Genomic DNA, 18945 nt, shown 5'->3' with positions numbered 1-18945 from the left:
AAAAGACCATAGCATCAGAGAAGAGAAAATATTAAAGGCCTAATAATTTAGTAAATGAAATTCATATTAATAAAAGAAAGATTTTATTGGAGAAATCAAAATTCCAATTAGAAATTTTTTGTCAAGTGTTCATGTAAACATCCTATATATAAAACCATACCTTAATATTACAGATTGTAAAAGTATTAGTAAAAAATAAAGATGAGTCTTAGTCAATGGCAGACTTTTAAACATGCACACACACTGAAATTTGATATAAAATATAATTTAATTATAATAATTTAGGTTTTTTAAAAGTTTGGAAAATGTAGTCCAAATTGAGAATCAGCAAGAACACTTGAGTAAGGTCAAATATGTTCAAACTCATTACTACGAAAAGATTAATTAGCAGCTAAAGAACTTCATCTTGTGTTAGAAAACAATGTAAGACTAAATAGTCTGTTGGCATGTGCATAATTGTCTTTTTAATCGATGTTCAAATGTATCTAGCATATGATATTAAAACTATGACATCTTGGCAGATACGTGTTTAAAATGTTGAATTTATTTTCTGTGACATATTTGTGTAGAAGATTGAAGAAATAACATCTAAAGGACTGGATACCATATAAATTTTTACTTCAAGCCATGCATTTTTGAGCTAACCTTGGTCATACAAACCTAAAACTGATCATGAACACAGTGAGTGCTTTGAGAAAAATCATTAAATCAAACACAAAGAGCAGGAGCACCTGCAATATCCTAAGTATTTTATTTGTGCTAAACATTATAAAACTTTCGATGCCACAGTGGCTAAGAGGTTAGACTAGAATCCTAGCTTATGGTGTAACAACTAGACATTGGACCTTTTAAATTAGCTTTCCCACTTATCAAACAGCAACAATGGTGCACAGCTCATAATATTCTTTTGAGGATCATGCAATTTATAGAAAGTATTCAATCAATATTTACTACTATTGTTCACTGTTATTTGCTTTAATCAGCATAACAGTCCAACGACATAGGTATTATTTTTCCATATATTAAAATTCAAAGGGTTACGCAACCAGCCCAATATCACAAATGGTAGAACTAATTTAGAATTTGAATAAGGGTCATGTGGGCTTTTTCTTCTCATCATCAAACCACTGACACCTTAAAACTCTGGTTAAAAAATAAACTATGAATTATTTACACACTTAATAAAATTGCAGATTCTGTACATTCAAGAGAATTCTAAACCAGAAGCTAATAGCGCAGTTAAAAGAGTTAAGGCTATCATTCATGGTGGATTTTCATGTGCAAATATAATACATGCATGTCATATTTAAGATAGTCTTTATAGTAATACAGGTTGCAAGTTATTTATGCTTATAAAATAAAGAAATGAAAGCTAAAGAGACTAACAAATTTATGAACAGCTGTATACTTGTATAAAAGATTTAGGATGAAAACTGAACCATAGTCAAGGTCATAACATATCCAATATATTCTATAGCACTCCCAAACAGAAAGAGCAGAAAACATCCCCAGGTGCTTAGCAGAATGCCTTCAAAATGTCACACCCAGTCACTCTAAAATAGATTCAAAGACTATTCCTGTAATAATTCAGATGTTCCGGAAAAAAAAAAAAAAACTTCCCTTATGCTGAGAAGTAGCTGGAGATAAAGTTAATCTAGGAATCATTTTAGAAATCTAGCTTATGATCCCATTTTCAAACAACCTACATATGTTATGAAGAATTCTACTCAGCGATTCAGTCTTACACAGTCGAGTTTTTAATCAAAGTCTGTCATGCTATAAGTATGAGCTCCGTGCAGTTTACCAAACGCTCTTCAGCTTTTCATCTTAGGAAGTAGTGCTGCTAATAAATTTAGTTTTTAACCCTTAAAAAACTACAGGGCAGAAAAATAACTCTTATCATCCTATACTTGTAACCCCAACATATTTTATAATTATACTTAGGTCAGAAGACAAAAATTAGCACAGTGAAGTTCTAAGTGGATAAACTAAAGGCCAAAGTATTAAAAAGAAAAAGTGTATGAAGGAAAAATATTAAAAGATAGTGAAATGTAATTAGAGCGGTCAATAGAGAGAGAGGAATAAAAGACGGGACAGTGAATAATAGCCGGCCAATTAATATAGTAAGCAAACAAGAAGTAGTGATTGGTAAATTATTATTTACAAAAATAGGACACTATCTTATAAGTTAACACTACATTCATTCGGGAGTAAAGAGATGGAACTGACTTACTCTATAAAACCAGGAAAAATACATAAATGAACAAACAAACCTGGCTCTACACTGGAATGCCCACATCCGTCTCAAAGACTGTTACAGTATTACAAAAATAACCCAATGGCACACAAAAATGATTTAAGACTAGCTTTTGTTTAAGAATTTTTATAGTTAGGGGAAGTACTACTTAAATTTATAACACCAGTCTACATTTAATACTATACTCAAAACAATTTTTAAAAGGTATGATTTATCCATAAGATACTAAGATTTTAATCTGTCTCATGAAATAGGAATATATTATTCTACTTTAGGGAAAAATCTTAGAATCCTAGTCATACATCTAATGAGAAAAGAAATTAAGAAAATCTGCACTAAAAGAGGAGTATGATATCACAGATTGTGGCAAATAAAAAATAAATTTACATAATTTAAAAACTATTCTACAGATTTGCATATACATGAATTGTTTGATTACCCAGTAAATAAAGCAAACACAAATCTTATATTAACAAGTGATATTACATTTAAAACACTTAAGTTTGAACTCCTTGTTTTGTCTGCTTTGCTTTGTTTTTGCTTTGAGTAGCAAACTGACAATCTGAGAAAGGCAAGTAATAAAGCTGGCACTACAAGTCACTTTTAAAAGTAAGTTTTTTAAATTTATATTTATATGGCGTTTATATTTATATTATATGGTGTTCTGGCTGGCAGTATGCCTGCACACCACAAGAGGGCAGCAGATCTTATAACAGATGGCTGTGAGTCACCATGGGTTGTTAGGTAATGAACTCAGGGACTCTAGAACTAGAGTAGCCAGCGTTCTTAACCTTTGAGCCATCTCTCCAGTACATGAAAGTAATTTTTAAAAGATGGGTTAAAGTCTTTCGGCCAAAGAAAAAAGGTAAGATATACACAGTTAAATTAACCTGTCTATACAGAATATACTTTAAAAATTTTCAACTATCTTCAGCCCAACTTCAGACATTTTAGAAAACATCAGATATAAACTGGACTAGCTAATGAAGAGTATGTTTCCCATGCTAGAATTCAAGATACAATTTATATAAAAAATAAATTTTTTCTTCACTATTATTATTATTTATTATAATTATTTCCGATATTAGCTTAGCTACAATTAGTAGTTCAAAACAAGTTATAAGCACATCTTTGGATTATTTTTCTTAATCCAGAACTCTGCTTATGAAATAAATGATGCAGAAGGAGACGCTCAGTCTCTCTCTTTGGTTAGAACTCTGACCTCTCTGGAAAATTACAACATTTATATATTTTTATCTTCTACTTATATCCCTTTCTATATGGCCCTCAGATAGCAAGAGAATTTATTTCTATATTCCTGTATGCTGTTAGCATTAAAATAACAGGAAAATACATTGGCAGTATTAACATGTTTTACATAGTGTATTTAATAATTTTGTTAACGCTAAACCATATTAAAAACATTAAGAAGGACTAAAATACTACACTACGATCATCAAAAATCCAAAGATAAAGAATAGAAAAAGGAATGATACTTTTTACCTTTTTACATTAGGACACAGGGAAATAAATGAACGAGATAACTGAGAAGCACACATCCACACAGACAGCACCGCTCTCAGCAGGTTCTTTCTCCTCAGGCTAACCACCCACAGAAGCAAAGCAGCAGAGTCAGTTTGTGCATTTTCCCAGAGACAAAATCCCATGAGTGGAAGAGGCTGGAAGAGCATCCCACCTAGGTGATAAGGAAGACCAAATACCTTTGTGCTTGTCCCGTTTATGCTTTAGCTGAGCAGGATGGGATCTGAGTCTGGCTAGAGCCTGTTCTCGGTGGTTCATAAAAATAGGACCAGCAAATACAAGGGGGCCTGAGGAGAAACATTTTGTATGTGCATAGAAAATCTCACAAAATGAAAACACTATAATGAATAAAAATAATTAAAGCAAACACGCATGAGAAAATTATTTTTTACTGTTTTGGACTCTACTTTTTTCCAATTTCCCATCCCATGACCTATTCACCATCTAAGACATTACTGTCTCAAGTATAGTTTATAAAGTAAAAAATCCAATCTTATATTTTTAAAGGAACTGGGCATTTCCAAATAGTCTCAAACAGATAATCTAGACCTTCTACTAAAATAATCTTAAAATTATTTTTCAATAACATAAAGATTAGTAAACATATACTGAATAAAAACAACTTTGTTTCCTTTTGAAATAACAGAACACACTAATTTTTAAGTTAATCAATAAGATATTCCAGATAATTCCAGTTCTTTATCAGCTTTTCTATAAAACCAAGGGGAAATTGTTACTGACATTTCTACATGTTGTAAAAGTATTATCAAACTAGATGTTCAGAAGCAAACCCTAAATACTTATGAGAACATACATAAATAAATATCTATGTGTAGAAACAAAAATAACCTAGATTGAGTCTCATATAGACAGTAGATAGGACTATCTACTTCAATTAACATTTTAGGAACATTAGTTAACATTCATTAAGCCATTTATTTCTGAAGCACCATTATATAAAACATAATCATACACATTTGTTACTTCCCTTATTTAGTTCTTAAGGAAAATATTTACAGTCAAAATAGCTTTAATAAAAATTTTAAAAAATCATTTTTTTCCTGTGAACACTTAAGACTATAAGTAGAATAATCAACAAAGTCTTCAAAATTTACTCTAAGTTTGAGAGTTAACCCATTAGCATTTGAAAAGATAATTATGAAGATATATAAATACTTAAAAATTTTCATGACTCTCTACTGGTGTTCAATTTAATTAATTTAGCTAATAATGGAAAAATTGGAACTAAAGTCATAATAAATTTTACAGTTTAATTATATGGTATTCTTTAGCAAACATAAAACAAGTGAATAAAGAAACATTTAGATTATGTTCCTAGATTCAACAAAAAGATGAGTAGCACCAATACTTTGAAAAGGCAAGAAAAATATTTCAAATGATTAATACAAATATGAAAATTTAATGTTAGAAGAAATAAGTATTATTTCCTTATAATGTAGTAAATTTATATAAACTGAGCTCTACTTCTAAAAGAAGCAAAGTAAGCAAAGTTCTCTCAATAATAACAAAATGTCTTTTTTACTCATTATGTATTGACTATGAGGTGACTTATTAAAGAAATTAACATACATTATTCTTAATTAATTTCCATTATAAAAAAAGAATATTGAAGGAATCACAATCTGTAATATAGTAAGTTATATTACCCCTTTCTGACTTTGGAGTCTGATGAAGATATTTTTACCTAGAAAAATACACCTATTAATTTATTGATTAGTCTCTCACTAAATTCAATCTTTTAGGAATCTTCTGATGTAACACATACAGTACATTGACTAGAAACCTAAAGCTATAAAACAGCATTGTATATTGTATACTGAAATAGTTTTTCAGGTACAGAACTCGATCATTCACTTACAAAAGTTTGGCCACTGCGTAAGTAGTAGATACTAGCTACCACAGATATAATTATGAAGACATGGGACCACAATAGGAACACAGAAATGAAAACAGCCGTATGGTATTATATAACAAGTGCATAAAAACACATTTAGGATTAAAAGACCTATGTTCAATTTAATTGACTCAGGCTTTTAAAAAAATGTGGAGTTAACTAGAGAAATGGAAAGGAAGATATTACAGTTAAAAGATTTAGAATAACTTGAGAATGTTAAGCAATATTGTTCAGTCATGACAAACCCCTGAAACCAAAGTACAAAAAGGTTATAGAGTCATGGGAAATTAGTTTGTGAGCCTGGCATGATGGTACTCCTCTATAATCCAGCACTTGGGATGACCTTGACTTCCAGTCCAATCTGATCTACATAGTGTGACCCAGGCTCAAAACAAACTTGCTCCTCATCGGGACCTTGGGAGCTCAGTCCGGTGCTCCTATGTGGGGCTCTGTCATTTTCTCCATCCAATGCCAGGTGAAGGTTCTATGGTGATATGCAAGATATTCAAAGGAGGGAGATCATGAGCAAGGAAGTCAGGACAGTGAGGAGTGCGTTTACCCATTGAGATGGTGGGACAGATCTAATGGGAGACCACCAAGTCCAGTTGGAATGGGACTGATGGAACAGGCGACCAAACCGGACTCTCTGAATGTGGCTGACGGTGGAGGAGGACTGAGAAACCAAGGACAATGGCAATGAACGTGAACTCTACAGCATGGACGGGCTCACTGTGAGCCTTGTCAGTTTGGTTGCTCACCTTCCTGGACTTAGGGGGAGCTGGGAGAACCTTGGACTTAACATAGTGAAGGGAACCCTGATGGCTCTTTGTCTTGGAGAGGGGTGGAGTGGGGGTATGGGTGGAAGGGAGGGGAGGGAAGGGGGAGGAGGAGGGAAGGAGATGGAAATCTTTAATAAAAAAATGAGGAAAAAAAAGAAGCTAAAGGGAAGAAATGGATTAATGTGATTAAAATATATTGTATGAAATGCTTAAAGAATTAATAAAATATATTCTGTAAAAAAAATAAATTGCTTAAGGACAAAAAAAAGAGTTATGAGTTCAACACACTGTACTACAATGAAGTAACCATGTGAAGAAATAACCTAAGAATCATGTTTATAAATCTACCATTTAGAAAATGCGATATCCTTGAAATCTACATTTCAATATTTTTTAAAATAAGCCAATAAATATTTAAATAAGCCAAAAAAAACAAACTTGCAACATTAATAGAATAAACTTCCATTCTACAGGTAATCAGAAGTTCCAGAATTATTTTCAGTCATCCAACAAAGATATTCCAATTTAAGTTCCAAATAAGGTAACAACTAGTAAATAAGACCAGAATACAGTCTAGCGTGGGATGGGTCACCCACGACCTGTTGAGAAGTTATAAGCAGCATATATTAAAAAGAAACACACTAAAGGGACAGTGAGAAAAACAAATGTTGGAAAAGTATGGATTGAGAGAATACTAGAAACACCACCTAAACAAATCTAATAAAACAAATGGAGTACTACAAATGGAGTGTGTATGCTGGAAATAGGAATATAAACAGATCCAAGCCTGCAGGGAAAAGAATGGAAACTGAACATGAGGACAGTCAAGATTCTTTTGATTTTAAATACAGAAGTGCTACTAATTAGAACACTGCATAAGAACTAGTTTGGATAACAGTGAATATTGGCTTGCAAAGGGAAAATAATCGGGTGACGAACAACTGAACAAGACTTTTTGTGGCAACACTGAGAAGCAGAGGTGGTCTAAACTAAGATGGAAACCGTAGGGTTCTCAAAAGTTAAAAAGAAGCTACTAATGTATTAAAAAGTCTGAATGAATAAAACTTACTGGTGCATTTCAGTAGGAAGACAGTGACTAAAACACTCCTGAAATACTACAAAATTTGATTTATAAAGTATATTTATTTTGGGCCCATTCATAGGCAGGTAAAAAAGAATGGAGAATCAATGGGAGCATTAAATAAGACAAAATTTTCAGACAACTATTAATGATATAAACAAAAAATGTAAAAATTATGCTTGGGACTGGGAGGATAGCTCTGCAGGTAAAGTGTTTGACATAAAAGCATGAGGACCTGAAAGCAAATTCTCAGAACCTACATTAAAAGGCAGGCATGAGCAAGGACATCTGTAACCCCAGAAGAAGTGGACTGCCAGAACTCTCCAGCTAGGCAGTTCAGCTAAAAAGGCAAATTCTAGATATAAGGAAGAGACCCTTAAAGGTGGGGAGTTTAAGGTGAAGGTGAAGAGTTACTGAGGAAGACATCCCAATATCCACCCAGGGCCTCCACAAATGCTTACATAGATACATGTTCCTGCCCACATACACATGCACAGACACACATGCTACACATGCATTCCTCTCCTCCCTCCCTCCCTCCCTCCCTCCCTCCCTCCCTCCCTCCCTCCCTCCTTCCTTCCCCCCCCCAGTCTCTCTCCCTCACTCCCTGTTCCTATTCCTGTCTCTTTCTTTCTCTCTTTTGACTCAGAAACTGTACTTCTTCCCATTTATCCTTGGCAAAATTCTTTAAAAATTATAAAGAAATTTCAGCACAAAGGTGATTATTAAAATTATATCTTATTAATTGAGGCAAGAATCTAAAATCAACCCATACAAAAATTACATTTAAATACTATGGTATCCCTTCAATGGAAGAGATTTCAAATATTAAATTGAAACTTATGAAGCATTTTTATGAAATAAACTGTTGATGCTGTTCTAAATTAATAATTAATTAAAAATAAAAATAAAATGTTGCAAATGTATATATAACAATAGGCCACTTCTCTATTTATATAATAGACCACTTCCCTAAATATATATGCCTATGCGTTTTAAATCATAGATATCTCCATAAATTGTATCTCACTTAAGAGAAATATGGAAACATCTAAAATAGACCATTAACATTATTAGCATAATGGGAACACTGTAGAACAAAGAAAATGATCTATCAAAATATAAAAAAAGTTTATAACAATAAGCAAATCTATAAAACAAAATTCAGCATATTAACAGAAATATATAAAAAGTTGATTAGAAGATGACAATGAAATAAGTAAAATTTGTAACTGAATCAAAGAAAAGGACCTAAATTCTTGTATTATTTCAATTATTTTATATGTAATAAAGAGTTGAAAGCATTATTAAAAACAGATGCAAATATGTATTATAGGAGAAAATCACCTAAAATAACTACAAGCAAAATTATATATAAAATTTTAAAAGAAATAATACCAAAATTCTGTTTATAGCTTTGCATGAAAATCTTTTTTAACTGATATACAGATTTTTTTTAACTGACACTTCCTAAATTGTCCATATAGTTTAGTTTTAAAAGACTTTCATGTGGCATAGAAATTTGAACTAATACTATATTTCATTTATCAAATCAATCAAATAACACTTTTAGAATCCTGGCAATAGAAATATCAATGTGGCTACTTTAGAATTATAGACTGCAATAAATTTATTTTTAAATTCTAATTTGTGACTAAACAAATTTTTATGTATCAAAATGGAATCTGAGGCCGGGCGGTGGTGGCGCACGCCTTTAATCCCAGCACTCGGGAGACAGAGGCAGGCGGATCTCTGAGTTCGAGGCCAGCCTGGTCTACAAGAGCTAGTTCCAGGACAGGCTCTAGAAACTACAGGGAAACCCTGTCTCGAAAAACCAAAAAAAAAAAAAAAAAAAAAAAAAAAAAAAAAAAATGGAATCTGTGTTATTCTAGAGAAGCAGTGGGGGACTTTTCTTCATCAGAATTAATGTTTTACAATTAGAATCAAAATGTTGTAAGAAAAGCAACTACATCAAAGCTAGAGCGGGAAGGAAAATGGACTGCTTCCACCATAATTCAGCAGCTACCACCGCTGAGCACGTGCGCTGCGTTTCCATGCATGTCACCAACACTCACTAACATAGGTAGGCAGGCACAGCGGTTGCTCACTGAAGAGGAGGAACTGAGGTTCAGGGAGGTTAAGTTCCCAAGGTTTATCCTTACAATAGTATAGGTAGGCTATCACTGTAAATTATTATCCAGCTGAGATGCCATTGGGAGTGACAGCATTAGCCAACAGCTTGTGTCATATAAACAGTAGTGAAATTGCACCAATAAACCTTAATAGGTTAATTGATTAAAAAGGCTTTGATACAGAGCTAAGGGCTGAAATGTTGATCAACTTTGAAACAACTAAAACAGACTGAAAATATGATGAAAAAGACAAGTGAGTAACATAACTAAACCCTCGCCATACACACAGGGGTATAAGGTCCTCACTAGTGAACACGTAAGAGTGGGAGCTGGAATGTTAAAACGCTATCACCACTGTTCTTATACAGAAAAAGACACACAAGCAGTCTTCTCCAGCACTGAACACTGACCACTCGCCCAGCAGTGACTCACACAGAGAACAATGATGATAAAAACTCTGAACCACACTGACCTAAAATATTGGCTTACCAGAACCCCCAAAAATCTTGCTAAAGATCATTTTGTTAGGCCCTAATATCCAAGTTCCAGATTCAGCAGGACAGGGGTAGGGCCTGAGAACTGGTACTTGTGGTAAGTGCCCATGTAATGATGCTCCATCTGAGACACACTGAAATAAGTAAAAGCTCTACTTTTGATAAAATCTATAAAATTACTGAGATTTTATGTCAATTCATATGACCCAATGTAACAGATCAAAGAATAGAAAAATGCATAGTAAGAAGAAAATAACCTTAAACAAAAATACTAATAAATGAAATATACAACAGAATGTTTCCAAAACATTTATGAAATGTAAATAAGAACAGTATATGCATTAATCTCATCAAAATATTTTAAAACCCATAACTTTATATGCATGAAGCCAAAGTGGCAAAAACTCACTGAAACAGTCAACTCTGATTCTAAGTTCCTGTAACAATAACCCCTACACTCCAAAAGTTTCTCAGATTTTTTCAGGTATACCATTTTATTACTTATTGTATTTCATAAAGAATAACTAAGAAAAAATGGACAATGACAGTAATAGCTACCATGAGTTGATTAAAAACATGTAAAAGCAGTAATAAGCTTATTTCTGCACCAAATATCCTATACTTTCTAAGAAGTATTCAAAATATGCGATGTCAATACAGTTCGCTGATTAAGAATTTGCTTAACATAACAATAAAAGTACACACTTTTAAGATTTGTCGTAATTGTAGAAAAAAACAATTCTGTGGGAGAACAATTTAGTAACATATTAATTTCTGCCTACTGGATACATATTAAAATCTCATTTATATACAACAAATATTAAATGTATTTTCAGGCCAAGAAAGTGTCCCAAACAATAAGGAAATAATAAGAGCAGCAATACCCATGTCTTTGCAGATAAGACTTTTAACCCCCCCCCCTTTTTTTTTGTAAAATGAAAAGCCTAGGTTAAACTAAGTTTTGGCCCTTGGTCAAATATAGATGAGACAAAAGTCTGAGTAAAACATTGATCTTTATATTTGTAATTCTCATTACTAATGGTATTTATATTTTGCAATGGCACAATTTTTTTTTAAACAGTTTAACTGCAGACAGGCTTGGAATTTGTAGCAATCCTCCTGTCTTAACACTGGAGTACTGAGATTATAAGCATGAGCCATCACGCTGTTACATGACACACATTTTACTGTGGGATGATTAGCATGCTACTGAAATAAATGGATTTTTACTAGCATAATTATACAGGTCACAAATATGTTCCTGTAACTTTCACATGGTACTGGAATGTTACAAATTTTGTTGACTTCTTACAAAACGAGGGTATCCTGTAAACTTTCCAATGGTCTCAGAGAGGGCACCAAAGTTCCCCTGCCCCTTTTCCGTCGCTACATCTTACCTCTTCCATCTTCTAATCTGTGCCTTCTAATGACACGTTGCCGTTTTTCTTCTTGCCGTAACTGAAGATGTTCTTCAATATTAACCCCAGGTACAGGGACAGCTAGATAATTGGCCATGATAATAAAAGAGCACGTCATATAGCATAAGCAAATAATAGTTATACTTATTCAAAATTCAATAAAGTAAAAGCTAGCAAAAAACAATTTTGAAACTCAATTTTTTATTTTAAGAATTCTTTTCATAAAAAGAAAAAAGAGTATCTCGAATGGCTACTTTAATTATCAAAAGTAATATGGAAATCATGGTAATTAGTGATTACCAAGATTTTAACATATATATGATAGAAAATATTTAAACTATAGTAATTGCTGTTGAGGGCAAGACAGTCAACATAATAAATAAATTACCTAAAAGGAGGTCTAAAGGTATCATTTCTTTCACTGCATCAAGAATCCCTCTTTGTCTTGCCTCCTGACCATCCAGCTCTCTTGCACAAGCCTTGCAACATCCACACACAGCACAGCCAGATTCTCCTGAACCACAACCACAAATCCTATGTAGAAGCAAACAAACAAAAACAGGCTTAGCTGGATTATAAAGGAAAGTAGGAATTTTTCAAAAAATAATGCGACTGTGTTATGATTCTAATGAGTACAACTAATACATTTTTACATAAAATCCAAACAGATGCTACTTCTGTCCAGTTACCTATTACTGTACATTCTTCTACAAGTTTTCTCAGTAAGTAGCAACAGTTTTAGCACTAAGAGTCAGGATGGACTGGTGGCGAGCAAACACAAGTTAACTCTGTTTTCAGGGAAGTTAAGGGGATGCTGTCAGACTTCAGCGATCAGTCAGCTTATCAGCATTACATTTGTTTCTTCCTCCTCATTCTTGGCATACTATCATGTCCCATTTTTCTCTTTTCACTGAAACTACTTAATTGGCTGCTGCTCCTTTGTCACTTTCATACAAACTGAAAACCATATAATGTGTTTATTACAAAATAAAGACAAAATTATTCCCTGAAGTTGGCTAGGATGACACTTAAGAAACTAATATCTTAGGCCAGGCAGTGGTGGCGTACGCCTTTAATCCCAGCACTCGGGAGGCAGAGGTAGGAGGATCTCTGTGAGTTCGAGGCCAGCCTGGTCTACAAGAGCTAGCTCCAGGACAGGCTCCAAAGCCACAGAGAAACCCTGTCTCAAAAAATCAAAAAAAAAAAAAAAAAAAAAAAAAAGAAAGAAAGAAACTAATATCTTGGAGACACTGTTCACAGATGCTGAAATCATAGATTTACTGACATACTAGTTAGTCTTTTAAAACTTTTAATAGCCCTGTCACATGCATAGTAACACAGATTTGTAAAGAGCAAGATTCGTATAGCAGCAGTTCAAATGAACTGTTAATATATCCTACAAAACTGGGAGATTTGAAGAACAGGCATCGATAACAATTTGGAAGATCATGTACTTTACAGTAATGAGTATGCTATAAGATTCCCTATTGATTTTTCAATTGAAATTATTTTTAAAGTATCATTTATAACACTGGTCTTTGAATTTCTCTAGATTGAAGAACAGAGATTTCTTACTCATTCTGAATTACATTGATATTTAACTAAAAACATTAAAATGAATAAAGAAAGTAAAATACTCTATAGATCAATAGCCTTCACAAAAATTGGGACAACTAAAAATACCCAACTAAATACTAGCAAACCAAACTAAACACCATACTTAGAAGAAAATATACCATGAGAGTGAGATTCTGGGAATGTAATATTGGAAAATCATATAATATACCACACTAACAGTATCATGGGGGAAAATGCATAATTTTCTTAATCTATACAAAAAACATTTAACAAAATTCAACATAATTTTATTATTTAAGAAATTAAACAAACTACAATAGCAAAAAACTCCTTCAAAGCCACATATGAAAATATACAATGAACATTACACTCAATGAAAGACGGAAAGCCTTTCCTTCAGACTGAAAACGAAGCAAGGACTCCCATCTGGTTAACTGTGTTCAACATAACGTAGCAGAGCTCTGCCTAAGCAACAGATGGTATAGGAAGACGAGATATCCACATATGACACAATACTATGACGTCTTTATCTAATGTCATATGCCATAGACAAAAATTAACTCAAAGGAACAAATGGAAGGCCTAAAACTATAAAGAAACTTTCCTAGGAAAAACAGGTAAAGGAACTAGGCACCAAGTCTGATGAGCTGAGTTTGATCCCTGTATATAAGGAGAGCGAAGTGAGTGACTCCTCTGAATCATGTGCTGACTTCCACATGTGCATGACGGCATGCACACAACAATATACACAATAAATGTGTGAAATTTTTTCTAGAAAACAATTCATGATGTATCAGTGATGTTCTATGTATGGTCATGATTTCTTGAATTTAGGATTTTTTTTAGATATGTCACTAAAGGCACAGGCAACAACACCACAAAAATAAACAAATTGGACTTGTTTATTAAAATTATGCAAAAATTTAAAAATGTTTTTGTATTAAAAACTAGTATCAATAGAATTAAAAGCTAGCTCATATACACATTTAAAATAATGTATTTCACAAGGGATTAAGATTTACAGTAAACAGACAACTTCAAAAGTAAGTTTTAAAAAAAGAAAAAAGAATAACCCAATTAAAGACTGGGTGAAAGACTTAAATTGATAGTTCTCCAAAGAGCTACAGCTGGTTAAGAAACAACTGAGAAGATACTTAGCATCACTACTCATTATGGAAACTAAAATCAAAACTACACAGGAGCCATTTCACATACCTTAGGGGACATAAAAGTCAAACAAATAAAACAAAGCTAGGAAGAGAGAACATGGAGAAACTGGAACATTTATGCACCCTTGGTGGAAATGCAAAGTGGTAGCTGAAGTAGAAAACACAGTGAAAATTTCCTGAACGATTAAAACTAGAATTACCATAATCTAGCAATTCCACTTCTTTAGGTATAAACAAGAAGGCCAAGCAGAATCCCCAAGAGTTAAACTGTCTACCTAAGCGTGTGATAGTATTATTCACAATGGCTTAGATATGGAGGCAACTCTTGTCCGTCCATGGACAAAAGCCTAAGGAAACATACATACATTTCAATTTCTTCTGAAGGAAGGAGATTCTGAACTATGTTACAATATGTATAAATTCTGATGATATTTTACTAAGTAAATTAGAAAGTGAAAAGGCCTAAAAACATATGTTCCACATGTATGACATTTTAGAATAAGCAAACAGAAAGTATGATGGTGGATAGAAGAGAAGAGAAAATGGGCAATAACTTTAATTATTTGATGAGTAGAGTTACAGGTTTTCAAGATGAACTACGTGTGTGTGTGTGTGTGTGTGTGTGTGTGTGTGTGTTTGTGTGTGTGTGTGTGTGATTGATTGTAGCTTAACAGTAAGAAATACTAAAAACAAATGAAGTGTGTATTTGTACACACACAGTACTTTGTACTGGTAACAGTGATCAGTTTTATGCTATATATGCCTTACCACAAAAGAAACTGAAGGAAATGTCTAATATTAAATGCACTATAAATTATATAATAATTATATTATGTAATTATAATAATAAAGTATGATCTATGATATCTGAAATCATCTTTAAAAGTTCTTAGTACCCTAAATTTCTTCATATATTCATTTTGATTTATTAACAAAAATTATTATACTTGATTATGTATAAGATAGGTAGAGTCAATAAAAACTGTATATCTGTGAAGGGGTATTTTTAAAAAATTAATATTAGGCGGACACAGAAAATTCAGAAATAGGTCTATATTTCTGGATCAAGCTCAGAGTTTGGGGAACTGAATTTTAATAAAAAAGGATGGGAAAAGTTTGAGGGAATAAATTTCAAATTCTAACACTGCTTACAAAGAAACAGAATCATTCTAGATCAAAATTAATCAAAATAATCAGGAAAGCAGCATGGGCCATACCGAGTAAAGGTAATAATGTCACGAGGTAAAAAGAAAATTAATAGAAATAAGCTAATTTAAATTATAGAGCTCATTAGAAACAAGTCTAAGTTATTGGCCAGGCTATAATAATTGATAGTAAGTTTTCATGTGGTTATTTGGGAGCTGGCACACAAGACAGAAAATCTGCCTATATATGATCTTTGCATTAACAATCTTATAGAACCCCATGTTAGGGTTTCTATTGCAGTGATAAATTCCATGACCAAAAGCAACCTGGAGAGAAAAGGGATCTATTACATTCAAAGTTTCATATCATAGTCTTTCATGGATGGAAGTCAGGGCAAGCACTTGGAGGTAGGAACTGATGCAAAGCCCACAGAAGAGAGCTGCTTACTGCTTGTCTTCATTGGCTTACTCAGGTTGCTTTGATACTAGAACCACTAGAACCACTTGAACAGGATCCTTTCATATCAATCATAATCAATACAATACCCCACAGACTTGTCTACAGACCAATCTTATAAAAGCATTTTCTCAATTAAGAAGCCCTCTTTCCAGGTATGTATAGGTCTGTATCGTGTTAACAAAAACAAAAAAACCCAAAACCCAAAACCCAAAAAACAAACAAAAAAACGACCAGGACAAACCCTTAAAACAAGAGTCTATAAGTAGGTAGATAGGCATGATGCAACTTTAGAGAGAGAATATACATTTCTACTCAAGCAACCCATATATTTGTTAATTCTACTTGGAAATGATCAATTACATTTGGCATTTAGAAAGTTCAGAAAAAAATAGAAACAAGGCCCAAGACTTGCAAAGAATTATAATTTTAAATAATGGCTTCAATAAATCAAATGAAAGGAAAGCAAACTTAAAGATGAACTCAATATAGCAGAAAATAATTGTAATAAGTTTAGGGCTGAATGAGTAGTTCAGAGGTAGAGTACTTCCCTATTACATATGAAGAAAGACCTGGGTTTGAACCCAAGCCACCACTACCCTACGCACATACACATAAAAGGTAGGTATGTACATGCTGAGATAACTTTGAAAAACAACAAAAAACAAAAACAAAAGCAAAGGGGGAATACGCTTGTTCTCTTCAGTAGGAAATCTTGTCTTACCCTCCAGGAACCCTGTCAGGACGGCCGCTGCTGACACAGCTGGCTCCATAGCCCGTGCAATCTCCACACACTGTGCACACCATGCACTGCTCCAGCTTCCACTTATGCATGCCTGGAGGGCACATCATGGACTTCTCATCTTTCTCATCCAGTTCTTCTTCCAGGTCTTCATCCATCGCTGTTGCCATATTTTCAACTCCAAACCCTGTTAGACAGATCAGTTTATCATTTTATGTAGATTATTTCCATGTCTAAAAACAAGTATTTCCCACTTTAAGAACATACATGAAACCTGCTATAATCAAAGTTACTATTACTTACTTTGTCTTATTCCTCATCAAACTTATTTATTTATCTCTTATGTTAGCATACAACCTAAGGCACAGACAGACACGGTACCTATGTCTAATCAAGAAATCACCTTAGGGCTACAGAGGTGGTTAAGTCATTAAAAAACTAGGCTCACACAGCCAAGCAAGTATCCTTGTGGTATGGTACACCATTCTTTGGACTCATACCCAGGAGTAGAATAAATGGGTCTATAGATAGATTTGATTTGTAATATTCTAAGAAACTGCTATATTGATTTCTAATGTGGCTATACATGTTTGCACTCCCACCTGCAGTGAAGGAGTGTCCCCCTTGCTCCACATTTTTGCCAGCACAAGCTGTCACGTGTGTTTTTGACCTTAGCCATTCTGATAGGTGCAAGATGGATTCCTGGAGTCATTTTGATTTGCATTTCCCTGATAGCTAAGAATGTTGACCATTTCTTTAAGTTCTTCTCAGCTATTTGAGATTTCACTTTAGGTAGAATACATGATTAAACAAAGAGGATAATATTTGTTGATAACCTACTGCCAAAGAATAGTTAAAACTGAAGATAAGCATTTGAAAATTCTGTTTTCCATGAATAATTTAGTCATCAAAATGTTAAATTAAAGAAGTACTACTACTATTTATGTAGATTTTTAAAATATTAAACAGGTAGGAACATCACTTGCTCAAAAACTAAAAATTGTAGTGTGAAGCGGCGGGGCTGTGTCCCGCCACCCGGCCTCGGGCTAGCTTTACACCCGAAATAATTACACGGAAACTGTATTCTTTTAAAACACTGCCTGGCCCATAGTTTCAGCCTCTTATTGGTTAATTCTCACATCTTGCTTTAACCCATATTTAGTAATCTGGGTAGCACCACGAGTTGTGGCTTACCAGGAGAGATCTTAACCTGCGTCCATCTCGGAGAGCAGCAGCATGGAGACTCACCACGCGACTGCCTGAAGCGTCTCCCCAACTCTACTTCCTTGTTCCCACAATTCTGTTCTGTCTACTCCACCTACCTAATTTTCTGTTCTTAAAGGGCCAAGGCAGTTTTCTTTATTAATTAACCAATGAAAGAAACATAGACAGATAACTCTCCTCCATCAAAAAATAATATTTTATTTTTGCAAAGATAGACTTTTACCAATAGTTATTATAAAATAAAACTTGAGGGTTTTTAAATTTATAAGAAATTAAAGAGTCATTCATGTAAAAGTGTTTTTAATTGTTGTTTATGTGAGTTTTGCCTGTATGCATAAACATGTACCAGGGTGTCAGACTCCTGGAATGGAGTTAGAGATGACGTGAGTCACCCCGCGATGGAGGAGACAGCACCTGGGTCCTCTGGAAGAGCAGCAGGTGCTCTGCACTGCTGAGCATCCCCAAGGCCTGAGTCATCCATTTTACAAAGAGTAAGATTCTTCACTATGTTCCAAAAACCTAATGAAAAGACACATAAATCTTAATATCTGAAAACTAAACCCCTACCTTTCCCTCCTTGGTTCACAGCACCCGTGTCTCGCCCACACTGTCCTTTATTATTTACACCAAATGTCCAGACCTCTCCATTCTTCATTAAAACACAAGTGTGAGCTTTGCCCATTGCTACCTGAGTTACAAAATGGCCTTTCAAATCAGACACCAAACCTAGAAAAAAAGATACAAAATTAACAAAAACAACAAAAATCATTCTGTACCTAGAAGAACAGCTTCAATGCAGAAGTTGTTTCTTGAGAAAAATAATTCACCACAAGGAAAACAGATGACTGAACTACTGATAGATAATTATCAAAAACATTACTTGTAGTTGGGACAAATATTTCCTGTAACATTATTTCCAGATAACTTCTCCTGCCTGCTTGTTCCAAGTGCCAATACCTGTGAACAGTACTCAGAAGGGCCAGTCCCTCTCAAATATCTACTACAGGTGCAA

The 18945-nt window shown here is 33.7% G+C and overlaps 1 protein-coding gene across 14 annotated transcripts in view; it reads right to left on the bottom strand.

The window, feature by feature from the left end:
* Mycbp2 (MYC binding protein 2) overlaps nucleotides 1-18945 on the bottom strand; it is a 233109-nt gene that overhangs the window by 152021 nt on the left and 62143 nt on the right. For 12 of the 14 annotated variants that reach the window (XR_005283020.1, XM_038310598.1, XM_038310599.1 and 9 more), the window contains exons 14-18: nucleotides 18501-18659; nucleotides 16692-16896; nucleotides 12007-12152; nucleotides 11598-11699; nucleotides 3979-4086 (exon numbers count right to left, since the gene is read on the bottom strand). Coding sequence is in view for 13 of the 14 variants with exons in the window: in XM_038310598.1 (XP_038166526.1) it covers nucleotides 3979-4086; nucleotides 11598-11699; nucleotides 12007-12152; nucleotides 16692-16896; nucleotides 18501-18659 (720 nt within the window). In the remaining variant the exon portion in view is untranslated. Of the gene's footprint in view, nucleotides 1-3978; nucleotides 4087-11597; nucleotides 11700-12006; nucleotides 12153-16691; nucleotides 16897-18347; nucleotides 18447-18500; nucleotides 18660-18945 lie in introns of those variants that run through there. The other 2 variants (XM_038310611.1, XM_038310604.2) reach the window with 2 other exon arrangements.

Source organism: Arvicola amphibius, chromosome 13, assembly GCF_903992535.2.
Source record: "Arvicola amphibius chromosome 13, mArvAmp1.2, whole genome shotgun sequence".
In the NCBI taxonomy this organism is placed as follows: Eukaryota; Metazoa; Chordata; class Mammalia; order Rodentia; family Cricetidae; genus Arvicola; species Arvicola amphibius.
Note: the sequence above shows the minus strand (reverse complement) of the source record. Positions and strands in the feature narration are given on the sequence as shown.